The 13,268-nt window shown below is 36.2% G+C and overlaps 1 protein-coding gene across 3 annotated transcripts; it reads right to left on the reverse strand.

Annotated features, from left to right (window-relative positions):
- Nucleotides 1–9,728: 9,728 nt before the first annotated feature.
- On the reverse strand, nt 9,729–12,951 carry LOC107625059 (histone chaperone ASF1B). 3 transcript variants are annotated; one of them, XM_088504957.1, is made up of 4 exons: nt 12,653–12,951; nt 11,410–11,637; nt 10,425–10,540; nt 9,729–10,347 (listed from the first exon to the last, which is right to left on the reverse strand). In XM_088504957.1, exons 2-4 carry the CDS (start codon nt 11,516–11,518, stop codon nt 9,997–9,999), a joined length of 576 nt encoding a protein of 191 aa, XP_088361083.1. In that variant the 5' UTR covers nt 11,519–11,637; nt 12,653–12,951; the 3' UTR covers nt 9,729–9,996. The 3 variants fall into 3 exon arrangements, with proteins under 3 accessions (XP_088361083.1, XP_016183089.1, XP_088361084.1); XM_016327603.2 differs by having other exon boundaries at nt 11,410–11,630; nt 12,653–12,930; XM_088504958.1 differs by having other exon boundaries at nt 11,410–11,769; nt 12,653–12,897.
- Between the last annotated feature and the right edge of the window lie 317 nt (nt 12,952–13,268).

Raw genomic sequence — 13,268 nt, forward strand, 5'->3', positions numbered from 1 at the left:
ATTATCATTCGATGCCGTGATTTATGTGTTGAGTAGTTTCAGATTTTCTAAGGCAGGAATGACTTAAAGGATGGAAAGAAAACATACAAAAATGGAAGGAAAGCATAAAACGGAGTTTCTGAAGAAACTGGCAGCGACGCGATCGCATGGACGACGCGGCCGCATGCCAGCACGAAATGGCAGTGACGCGACCTCGTGACTGACGCGATCGCGCGCCTTGAGCGAAACGCATATGACGCGGACGCATGACTGAAGCGACTGCGTGACAAGGAAAACTCCAGATGACGCGACCGTGTGACCCACGCGGACGCGTGACAGAGGCCACGCACCAGAAATTATAGAAAATGCTCCCAGTGATTTCTGAAGCCCTTTTTGGCCCAAATCCAAGTCCAGAAAGCACAGATCAGAGGTTATGAAGTGGGGAAATGCATCCATTCAAGGGGAGTCACCAATTAGTTACTTTCTGATGAATTAGATGTAGTTTTGAGGGAGATGTTCTCTCCTCTCTCTTTTAGGATTTAGAATTAGGATTTCTTTTGCTTTCAGGATTATCTCTTTTTACCAAGTTCAATATTCCTTTTTATTTATTTCTCAATTTAATTTATGAACTCTTTTATGTTACAGATTACTCTTTGAATTAATGTTATTTGAGGTATTTCAGTTTATGATTGCTTTCTTTTATTTATGTTACTATTATTCCCAATCTGAAGATATTTTTATTCGAGTAGATTTACTTTCCCCCCCCCCCCCCTTTTGGTCTTGGTTAAGAAATCAGTAACTCAGGAGTTATCAAACTCAACACGATTGATAATTGTTATCTTTGCTAATTGAATTGAACTTCAGTAATCCCAATCTTTTCTTAGGAAATAAATAGGATTCGAAGATCACATTAATTATTCACTTATCCTTCCTTTGCTTTAGTAAAGGTTAACAAAGTGGAATTAAGATTCAATTGTCATCATTATTGATAAGGATAACTAGGATAGGACTTCCAATTTCTCATACCTTGCCAAAAGTTTATTTACAGTTATTTATTTATTTTAATTTCCATTTAATTTACTTGCCATTAAATTACTTGTTCCTCATTCTCAAAACCCCAATTTACAATTTTCATAACCAATAATAAGAACATACTTCCCTGCAGTTCCTTGAGAAGACGACCCGAGGTTTAAATACTTCGGTTATCAATTTATTTAGGGGTTTGTTACTTGTGACAACCAAACATTTGTAAGAAAAGTTGATTGCTTGGTTTACTAACTATACTTGCAATGAGAGTTTACTATAACTTCTAAACCATCAATCTTCAGTTCTTCATTACTCATCCTCTGATAAGGATGAGAATACTAGGAAAGAGCAAGTTGCTCGGTACCTAGGAGCTCTCATAAAGTTGAATACCATGTTATTTGGTACAAAGCCTTTGGAGGAAGAACCTCCACTGCTCACCAAAGAGCTAAATGTTTTGGTTCAGCAGAAGCTACCTCAGAAGCTTCCAGATCCTGGACACTTCCTAATCCTTTGCACCATAGGCACCATGACCCTTGAGAAGGCTCTGTGTGACCTAGGTCAAGCATAAACCTCATGCCACTCTCTGTAATGGAGAAGCTGGGAATCTGATAATGAGATTTGCTCAATGGTCTAGAATTTCTCTTCTAGAGATAAGAACTTCGTTGTAAGCATAGTTCTAAACCAACAAACAATTCCCACATCAAAAATTTGAGTTGTCACAAGTACAAACCCCAAATAAGAATAAACCGAAGTATTTAAACCTCGGGTCATCTCACAAGGAATTGCAATGAAGTGTTAATTATTGGCTATGAAGATGCAAGGGGGTTTGATTTGTAGTTAACAAGAAAAGTAAATAACAAGAAAGTAAATGACAAGAACTAATAAAAGAAATGTAAAGAACTCTTGGCTAGACATAGGTAATTGAGATCACCATCCTTGTCTACATACCATATATTGAGAATTATGAGAGGCCAACCTATTAAGTCTACCTCCAAAAGCTTTAAGTACGTAATATCTACTCCTAAGCTTGAGGTATGTCAAATAGGTTTGATCACATCAACCCATAAGTCCCAACCTATCTACTAATTAGATTAGTAGTGGGTTAGTGTTAATGGATATCAAATTGACCACCAAGGGTTCTCAAATCACCAATTCAATGAGACCCAATGACTCAAGGTCACTCAATTCCCTTAGCCTAGGCCAAGAGTCAAGAAAACTACTCAAAAACTAGTGGAAGCATTTTAACAAACACCTAGAGTGCAAGAAAAGTAAACATCACCACATACCAAAATTAACAAGATCCATAACTATCATCAACAAGAAATCAACAATAACAATGGAGGTAACATAAAAGAGACATAGAAACATGAAATTGCATTCAAAGAAATCAAGATTCAACAATGGTTCATAAACATAAAAATGACAAAATAGGGAAATTAACAACAAGAACTAGAAGAAAAAAGATGTAACAACAAGAAATTAAAAGAGAAAACTAAATCAAAACAAGAATTGAAAGATGAATTTGAGAGAATTAAACCTAAACTACCCTAAATTCTAGAGAGAAGAGAGAGCTTCTCTCTCTAGAATTCTACCCTAAAACATGGTGAAAAATAAACTATGACTACTTGGTTCATTCCCCCCTCAATCCTTGGATTCAATAGCATCAGAAATGAGTTGGATTGGGCCCAAAATGAGCTAGAAATCGCCCCCCCAACGAGTTGCATAAAGTGGACCCACGTTGCTCCATCGGCACGCGCATGTACAGTGCGCATGTGCGCTCCTATACGTCAGGCAACTATAGCAAATTTTATATCATTTCAAAGCCACGGATGTTAGCTTTCCAACGCAACTGAAACCGCTTCATTTGGACCTCTATATCTTAAATTATGGTCGATTGAGTGCGAAGAGGTCAGGCTTGACAGCTTTACGGTTCCTTCATTTCTTCATGAGTTCTCCCACTTTGCATGCTTTTCTCCTCACTTCTTCCATCCAATACTTGCCTTCTAAACCTGAAATCACTTAACAAACATATCAAGGCATCGAATGGAATTAAAGTGGATTAAATTTAGCTATTTTAAGGCCTAAAAAGCATGTTTTCACATTTAAGCACAAATTTAGGGAGAATTACAAAACCATGCTATTTCATTGAATAAATGTGAGAAAAGGTGATAAAATCCCCTAAAATAAGCACAAGATAAACCACAAAATTGGGGTTTATCAAATCTCTCCACACTTAAACCAAGCATGTCCTCATGCTAAGAATAAAGAAGGACAAGAAAAGGGATATGAACATTTATTCAATGCAAATAAACTATATAAACCTATCTACATGCATGCAACTAAATGCAAAATGCTTCTACCTACTTGGTTAAAAGCAAATCAATCTCCAAGAACATATTTGAGCAAGTAGGGCAAAGGTCATATGACGACTCACAAACTCTACCAATTCAAATATCAAAATGAAGTTCAAATAGACTTGCAAGAAGAAAGCTCATGAAAGCCAGAAACAAGGAATTGAGCATCGAACCCTCACCGGAAGTGTATCCGCTCTAGTCGCTCAAGTGTATAGGGTCGATCACTCAATTCTCTTCTACTCATGCTTTCCAAGATTTATTTTTCATCTAACAATCAACAATTATTCAATGCATGCATACATTCATCATGAGGAATTGTTCATAGGTTGTAATGGGGTTAGGGTAAAGGTAAGAATGCATATGATCAAGTGAGCTTGAAATTTGTATCTTTGATTAGCTTAAGCTCTCACCTAACACATGTAACAACCTATACAATTCTATTACACAACCTAGCTACCCATGATTCCCACTTTTTTTTCCACATACTCATGCATTCTTTTTAATTCACCACACATATGCATTGATTTTTTATTGAACTTTACCTTGGGACATTTTTGTCACCTTTTTATTTCTTTTTCTCTTTTTTTTCTTTTTCTATTTTTTTTCTTTTATATATATATGTTCTTTTTCTTTTTCTTTATCATTTTTTTTAAAGTATATACAAACGTATCAATGCATATGGTTTTACATATAGTGCATGAATATGTACCCAATTCCCAATATTTTTAACAAAAAAAAAAACAAAAGTTACACTTTTACCTCAACCAATGTCCCAAGTTTTTCATACCCAATTGATACACACCATCACTAGCCTAAGCTAATCAAAGATCCAAATTAAGGGACATTTATTGTTTTTCACTTAGGGTTAGTGATGTGCTAAAATTAAGAACAAAAGGGATTAAATAGGCTCAAAATTGGCTAACAATGGTTGATGAAAGGTAGGCTATTTGGGTAAGTGAGCTAAATGAAATAATGGCCTCACTCATATAAATGCATGTATACATGGAATAATGAACATAAAGAATCAAACAATTCAAATATTACAATCATAGAGAGAGAACAATGCACACAAGAATAAAAATAAGTGGTTATAAGATGTAACCACACCATTTGGCTCAAAACTCACATGCTTGTGTTCTTAGCTCAAAAACCATGTTCCAAAATACATTCTTCAAGCAAGTTTGTCACAAAAAAAAAATTCAAATTGGTAGGGTGCCCCAAAACAATTTTTCTTGGAAAAGAAATCATCACCCTAACCAAGTAGTCCTAACATAAAAAGAAGTGGTAAAATATGTACAAATTCTAACTATCATGCAACCTATCATGCAATGCAACAACTAACTATCAAAGAAAAAAATTAAGAATTGGTGTTGAAAAAGGAAATTGTTACCCATGGAGATCGGTCGGACGACCTCCCCACACTTAAAAATTCGCACCGTCCTCGGTGCATGCAAAGAAGAACAAGGTGGATGGGTTGCTACAATTGATGAGCTCCTTTAAAAGGTTGTGCGGGTGAACTTGTGTGTTGCCCCATTTAGAAGCCTTTCCGTTCCTTTCCTTCTTGGTGGCCAACCTAAAAAGAAAGAGAAAGAAGGATAATTAAGCCTACATCAAAGATATCAAAGCAATAGAGCATAGGCGGGGGCTAATGCCAAATAAGAGTAAGGTCCTCACTACATGTTAGCTACGCATGTAAGTGAGAGAGCAATATAGGCAAAGGGCATATCAACTAATACTTGATACAAGAGGAAAGTCAAAGCATGGGTACATGACATGAAGAGCATGTTGCATCAAGCTTAATCAATAATTGACACAAACAAGATTAGTGATAAGCATGAGAGCATTTGGTCCCATCCTGACTCAATGATGATGAGGTATAAAAATAAGGGATCATGAGTCAGGAAGGACTAAAGCACTAATCTTGTGTGTAGAGCAAATATTACGATTAATGCCAAACAAGTCATGAAGCACCTAGAGTAACCAAGAAATTCTCAACAATTGAGTAAGAGAATTCAACACCATTATTAAAACAAGAACTTAAAAAAAAGAAAACAAGAACAAGTTATAAAAACAAAATTAAAATGCAATGGGTGATAATATGCAAATGCAACATATAGAAGAAAATGAAAATAAGAGAAATAAAAAGTGGAATTTTGAAAAGAAAATAAGAAAGGAAATAAAGTAAGAAAGGAAAAAAGAAGGAGAAAGAAAAAGGAAGAAACTAGAAGGAAAAGAAGATAAGAAGGGAGAAAGAAAACAGGGCAGAACAGGGGCAAAACAGGGCGCGGAGGGCGACGCGTACGCGTCACGCACACGTGCGCGTGGGTGGGCAGGCGAGACAGGCGACGCGGATGTGCATAGCACGCATACGCGTGGATGTGAAGATGGCGGCTGGCGCGTACGCGTCATGCACGCTTGCGCGTGGGTCGCAGGCACATAATAGGCACCAACTGGGCATAAATCTCTGGTTTTTGTACCAGGAGTGTGGGATGCACCACCGACGCGCACGCGCACAGCACGCTCGCGCGCAGATGCCCTCTCTTTCTTTTTTTTTTTATGATTCTTAGAACAAAAACATGGTACTCTCCTAATCTACAAGCATTCTAAAACAATCAAAAATCAAATTTAACAACAAATCTTTTTGGTTTTTGAGAAATTTTCAAAGACACTAAAAACAAAACTTATACTACAAGAAAAACACTACTCAACAACAACTAAGCTACAACTTAAGGCACAAAAATAATCAAACAAACCAACAACCAAAATATTAAAATAAGAGTATGCAAAGAAGGAAACTACCTAACAATGGCAACCCAATTCATCCATTGATTATATTTACAAGAGAATGGAAAGAGTTTACCATGGTGGGGTGTCTCCCACCTAGCACTTTTAGTTTAAGTCCTTAAGTTGGACCATTGATGGGGGGTCCTTGCTAGGGTAGTTTATGATTGAATTCATCCTTGAATTCCCACCATTGTTTGCATCTCCAAGGTCCACCGGGATCCCAAATTAGGCGCACAAGGCCTTCAAGTAAGCTTAGGTAGATGACAAGACCCCAAGAGTTTTGATTATTGAAATGAATTCCGGGGTCCCAAACCTTGTTCTTGCACCCATCTTCTTGTTGACTATCATAGTTAAATTTGGGTGACAAGACTTGTGAATTCTCAATTGAGCATCCAAATATTCTCCTAGACCCATGCAATTTGGTTTTACACTAACCATTGCCATTCAACTTTGAGCATGCAACCATCATGAACTTAGAGTGATGTTTCCAACCACTACATAACTCTCTCCTACTCTTAACTCCCCAAAGAGATCTAAGTTGACCATCATTTTCAATCAAACTATATTCAAGTGGGAAAGTAAAGATTAGAGATAAGAATTGTACCCACTTGAATGTTGTGTAGGATGGTGACTTAGGAAGGGGTGGTCCCAATGATCTTGCAAGCTCCACTCCCTTGTGCTCTTCCTTGACTATCTTCACCTCTTTACAACTTTCCTCAACTTCAACCTCTTCCTCTTGGTGGCTTGCTTCCAATTCAATTTCTTCTTTATTGCTCACCAAAGGCATGAGAGGTTGTGCATCTTCTTCTTTGACCTCAATTTCAGGCCCAATGGGAGATGATTCAATTGTAGATAGGAACTCCTCAATGATTGAATCCATCTCTTGATCAACCTCTTCAAAGTCTTCAATCATGATATGCTTTGGAGGTTGTACACCCTCCTCAACATCAACATCAAGCATCTTGAAAGAGGACTCTCTAATTCTACATTCCCATGGACTTCCAACATCTCCTATGTTTTCAACCACTTTTTCCGGCTCATTTATCTCAACTTCTTCCCCTTGTGACAATTCTTGCTTCAACTCCTCTTCTTCACCTTGAAGTTCTAAGCTCACTCCCTCACTATGCTCCTTAATTGCTTCTCCACATTCAACAATGGGAGTTCCTTGATCGCATAGGCTTAGGAGGGAGGAGACCTGATAAACCATTATTTTATGATTTATATTGTGTTTAATTGGGTGGTTTTATCAAGTCTTTACCCACTTATTCATATGATTAGCATGATATTACAATTCCTTCCCAAATTGTTCCATGGTTGAAAACTTGCTTCCTAGAGATCTTTTAATTATGTATTTTAATTCTCCTTTATACCATTCGATGCCGTGATCCGTGTGTTAAGTGTTTCAGGCTTCATAGGGCAGGAATGGCTTAGAGAATGGAAAAGAAGCTTGCAAAAATGGAAAGAACACAAGAAACCAAGGAGATGACCAGCGAACACTGACGCGAGCGCGTGCCTCACGCGAACGCGCAGAATGGAGAAATTCACAGCGACGCGAGCGCGTGCCTGACGCAAACGCATAGACTGGAGTCTGCACAAATGACGCAAATGCGTGGACGAAGCGAACGCGTGACAAGGAAAATCGCTGAATGACGCGAACGCGTAGACGACGCGTACGCGTGACCTGCGCGATCTGCAGAAATAACAGAATATGCTGGAGACAATTTCGGGCCGCGTTTTAACCCAATTTTTTTGCCCAGAAACAGATTAAAGCTAGGGAACATATAGAGACTCAACACGCATCAACTCACATTCAGATACATTCACATACATTGATATTAGGATTACTTTTAGTTTTAGATCTGAATCTAGATTCACTTTGCATTCATAGTTTATGCTTTTGCTTTGGATGTTGGATGTTGAAGAATCATCACCTTCGTAAAGTCACTATTTTAGTTTGTTTCCTTATTCCTCTACTCTTTTCAGTTGTTCATTAATCATATTCAGATAAATATGTTGCATTTTGGATTTATTAATATATAGAGTTACTTTTATTTTTATGAGTATTAATTCCATGTCAATGGAGTAGATTTTTTACTTGACATGGGGTTGATTAAAGAGGAGACACTTGAGTTGGAATGCTCAAGTGCTTAGTTAAATTGGACGTTGTTGGCTAATTCTTTATAAAAGCAACAACATTTTTCTTCATTCTTATTATTTAATTTATCCAAAATCTTATAAAAATTTTGGCAGAATCTTCCCTAAAACTCGGACTTTTTCACCCTTCAAGAGTTCCATCTAAACCGTTTCCAAAAATTAATAATTTCTCAATATAAATATTCTTGGTTTGTTATCTTTAATTGCCTTTAAGTTATTAAATTTTCACACATTAGGACAACAAACAAGATGTTCAAATCCTAATCTACCCACCAGCATTGTTACTAATTAATTTTATTATTTGAGCATTAAATTCCATTTTGATTCATTAACAATTTCATTCAATTACGTAACAAATCTTAAATTATCAAAATCGAATCAATCACACTTTATTAGAGATAATCGGGCCATAAAATGCTCAACAACTCAAATGCACGTATTTTCTAAACTTTTGAAACATTCCAAATTTGTTAAAAACAAACAACCCCTACCTCAATTAGTCAAAATCCAACAACACGACAACAATAGCGGTAGTACTAGTGGTTTTGATGACTCCTCGCAACAACGATAACCACAAAGACAGCATGCAATTATGGTAACTCAACCCTACGACATCAACATCTCAAAATCTTTAATAGAATATAACATAAGTTAGTTATTTTTGTTTTAAACATTGGAATTGAATTCTAAGAGATTTTTAAACACACTGTTATAGAAAAAAAACGTCAATATTTAAGACATCAAATAACCTATATAAAAATAAAACTAAAAAATATAAAACAATAAGGCCAAACACTAATATTTTTTAAAAAAAAAATGAGAAAAAATAGACTTTATATAAAAAAATGTGACAAATTTTATATACTTATTAAAAAGAGAAATAACATTAAAATTGAATATATAAAGTAATTTAAAGAGAAATGAATATTTAGAAAACACGTTATAAAAGAATTCTGAGATAATACAAAAAAAAATTATAAAAAAATGAAAATATAATAAAATCCAAAGATTTACTATAAAGACAGAAAATTATGCCACCTAAAAAATTTCTTATTTGATAAAACAAAAGATATTAAATGTCTAAAGATGATTTTAGAATTATCCTAATTTCTCCTTTAATATATCAATAAAGAACGAAAGGTGTCGCCCCTCTTTAGTTGTATTATGTCATAGTTTTTTAATATAATTGAAATGGTGCAACGTATTTAAATCAGGGTACTTGAATCAGGTCATTATCCAACTTAACATCCTGATACAAATTCGTTGCACTTTTTCAACTCTATGAAAAATGCTAAATCATGATTTTGATATTGAACCAGTGAGCAAGTTCAGAAACAGAAGAGGCTGATTCTCCCATTTGTATATTATTATTCAGCAAAAAGACAGATTAAACTAATGAAAAGCTAAAAATGACCTAAAAATAACGAAACCTTTTTGATACTACGAATCAAAATATGATTTATCAAAGAGAAGATCAATGAAATTGGGTTCGCATGGAAAGCTTCATGGACAAAAACTGGTTTCCCCACGTTACAAGTATTTTGAAACAAATCCTTCAGACAGCCCCTACTTCCAACAAAATTCAAACCTAATTCACATTAACAAGAGATTCATACCATAGAAAGCCACCTTAATCCACACACAGTCAATGTAAAGTTGGAGATCTGGGAACTGAAAAAGCCTGTATAACTACAAAATGTTAAGAATCCCTCTCATCTGAGGGATCACAATCACCGGCAGCAAGTGGATCTTCTCTAGTTTCCGAAGGATTCTCAGCTGGACCGGGTTGCTCTTCGTTTTCATTGTTCTCAGGGTGGAAATTGATGGGGAACTTTGTGACCCTTGGTTTGTCAGATAAAATGTTCCTCTGAACCCTGTCAACTAAGACCTTTGGTGGAGGTTCCTCCCTCAGCTGCTCATCATCATAATCATTGTTCACATAATAGCCAACACGAATGAATTCTTGACCCAGATAAGAGCATGTCAGAAGCAGCACAGTGACACCAATTATATCTTCTTCGCGAATCTTTGATGGGTCCGGTGGATCTGCCTGCCATAACATTATTTATAAGTTTGATTCATTGAGCGATTGCAACTCAGAACTGAAATGGTATTTATAAACCTTGCCTGTAAAACAAAGCGATAGTTTCCAATGTTGACCGGACCAACAAGGACACTCTCTAATAATTGGTCATAGGTCTCATCCTCAGCAGATCCAACATAAATGAGCTTCCATTCCAAATCTGTACCAACATATGCAGCAAGCTTGATTAAAACCAAAAGTATAGTGGACATCAGCAGCAAGAAGAATTCAAGATTGAAATGATGGCAACACTGGTAGAAAAATATGCTTCATTACAGCTATTTACCATAACTTGACATGAGAATTCAGATTAAAAGTTAGTTCTCAAAAATCCTTGTGTTACGTATGTTCATGTGTCAATGTCTTGAACATTTCTTTTGAAAAAAAAAAGGTCCTGATAATGTACAATTTTAGAGTCATCTATTGTGAAACAAAAAGGGCACTATTCCAAAATTAACCATGTTAGGTATACACCAAAATCAGTTACCATTGTAAAATACACATTAAAAAATATTATTTAAGTTTCAGTCTCCATCTCTAAAAATTTTAGTCCTCAGTATCCCTACTTTTTTGAGGTACTGAAATACTAAAATTTTGGAGACAGAGACAGAAATTTTAGTACCAGTCTCTGAACCAACAAACATGATACTGAGTCTCAGTCTCTCAGTCTCTGTCTCAGTACCTCAAAACAAACACTACCTAGGTACTTTGGTGGCAGAGTCTAATTGAGATGAATTGACAAGTTTGCTGATCTAAAATAATTAGGGACAGGAAATTCGTGGTACTGATACTGAAACACCCATTTTTTGTAGTTAAATCACAAGGAAACAATTATGAAATAAAGAAATATTTGACATCTGAGTTGTGCTAAGAAGCTACATGTTGTGGTTCCTACAGGCCGAGCGTCAAGCTAGATCTATAGACATGGGCATGGATGAAATCAAAAAGCAATTCCATATTCTATCAACATAACACTGCATTTATCGAAGCTGGAATCCTAAAAAGGTTTGGGGAAGAGAGGTTACGAACCATCTTTGAGAGGAGTCAAACACTCATAGGAGATCTCGAACTGAAACGGGGTGAGAAAGGAAGCAGGGTTATCTAGCACCGTCACGTTGGTGATGTTCACGGCGCTCATCCTTCTCTTCTGGAACCTTCCACTCTGCCAAACACTTTTCAAACTTGCCCTTGCCCTTACCTTTACCCTTGGATATTGGCGGGAGTTTGAAGCTTGAAGCCAGGCGTACTCTCTGCTCGCTACTCCAACAAGTCAATTCAAATAACAAATTATAAAGTAACATGGCTCATTTTATTGCATAAGGCCCTTCTACCCTCTCCTCTTTCCCTCGCTACCCTCTCTTTGCCACAAGCATATTTATCAAAACTGAACTGGTAATTGATCCGGTCATACAACCGGGTCATTGAGTCACTGGTTAACCCGATTGATCCAGTCATAATTGAATAAAAATATAAAATTATAAAAATAAAATCAAAACTTAAAATGCATGTCTTCACAAACATATTAATAAGAATTACGTATCAGTTCTTAGACATAACTAATACTTTCTCAATTTAAACGAACAAGAGAGAGCAAAAGATAACAAAGCGAAAAATCAAATCCAAGGAGTGATCCCAAAGTCGGCATCTATATCCTCATAGGACAAATTTAGAACTTGACCAACATTTTTCTCATTTTGATTTGCATCTGTATCTTCCGTAGCATTGTTACTCGGTTCCATCATTACTAAGAATTAAATCAATCAATAATTCAATACTAAATTAAATCTATTATTAATTTATTATAGCAACAAATTCAGCTCATTGATAATTTTCAAAAAAAAATTCATTTATGATAATTTTCAGCAACAAAACCTTTAGCTCCAAATATGATTTACAGCAACAAAAAAATTTAGCTAAGTGATTATTTAAGCAAGACAGCAACAAATTCAAGGTTCTTGATGATAATCAGCAACAGATTCAACTCAGTGATGTTTTTCAGCAACAAAAAAATTAGCTCGGTGATATGTTAAGCAACAAATTCAGCTCATTGATAATTTTCAACAACAAATTAAACTATGATAATTTTCAGCAACAAAAACTTTAGCTCCAAACATGATTTACAGCAACAAAAATTTTAGCTAAGTCATTATTTCAGCAAGACAGTAACAAAAACAACCACCAGTGATGATTTTCAGCAAAAATTCAAGGTGTAGTGATTATTTACAGCAACGAAAATAAAAAAGAAAGAACAGGGCAATCTGTGCGAACTCACCTGCCCAGAGACCAATTGACGGTGAAGGAAGCTGACCAACTGACGGCCGAAGCAAGACGACGACAACGACCACCAGCCGAGGGACCAGATGCCGGTTCCGTCTGCTTCTGCCGCCGGCGACTGACGACACAGTAAGTGAGTGAGCGAGACCGGAGACAAGAGAGCTTGAGAGAGTGAGGGCCAGTGGTGAGTGGGCTCGAGAGAAGAGAGACGTTGAGGGCTTGAGCTTGATCACTGATCAGATTAGGGCATTGGGTGCCTCAATTGAAAACGGCGTCGTTTTTAATTTTTTTGAAAACATTAAAACATGACCCGGTCCGAGTTATATAAACCGGCCGGATCAGGTCGACTGATGCTTGGACAGTTCAAAGAGTGATTCGATCTGGTCAGATGATCGAATTTCCAATCGAGCTAGATCTCATAACTATGGCTACAAGTCTTTCGGCTCAGGATTCGGTGGTCCTAGAACGTTTGGACCACTTAGTGGTCTCATAACAAAATATTTTTTTAAGTTTTTTTAACAACTGCTACATAATCCTTTAACTAATTTTAATTATAAATTGACCTCATATATTTTATATAATTATAAAAACGATTTTTTATTTTATAAATAATT

This window comes from Arachis ipaensis, chromosome B2, assembly GCF_059453495.1.
Source record: "Arachis ipaensis isolate K30076 ecotype BB chromosome B2, ASM5945349v1, whole genome shotgun sequence".
In the NCBI taxonomy this organism is placed as follows: domain Eukaryota; kingdom Viridiplantae; phylum Streptophyta; class Magnoliopsida; order Fabales; family Fabaceae; genus Arachis; species Arachis ipaensis.

What these genes read in the sequence shown, in the direction of transcription:
- LOC107625059 (XM_088504957.1), bottom strand. Translation starts at nt 11,518, where the DNA reads ATGAGCGCCGTGAACATCACCAACGTGACGGTGCTAGATAACCCTGCT. An exon ending in TTTGACTCCTCTCAAAGATG is followed by an intron (nt 10,541 to 11,409) that starts GTTCGTAACCTC and finishes ATGTTGGTACAG; the next exon opens with ATTTGGAATGGAAGCTCATT. An exon ending in ACTATCGCTTTGTTTTACAG is followed by an intron (nt 10,348 to 10,424) that starts GCAAGGTTTATA and finishes ATGTTATGGCAG; the next exon opens with GCAGATCCACCGGACCCATC.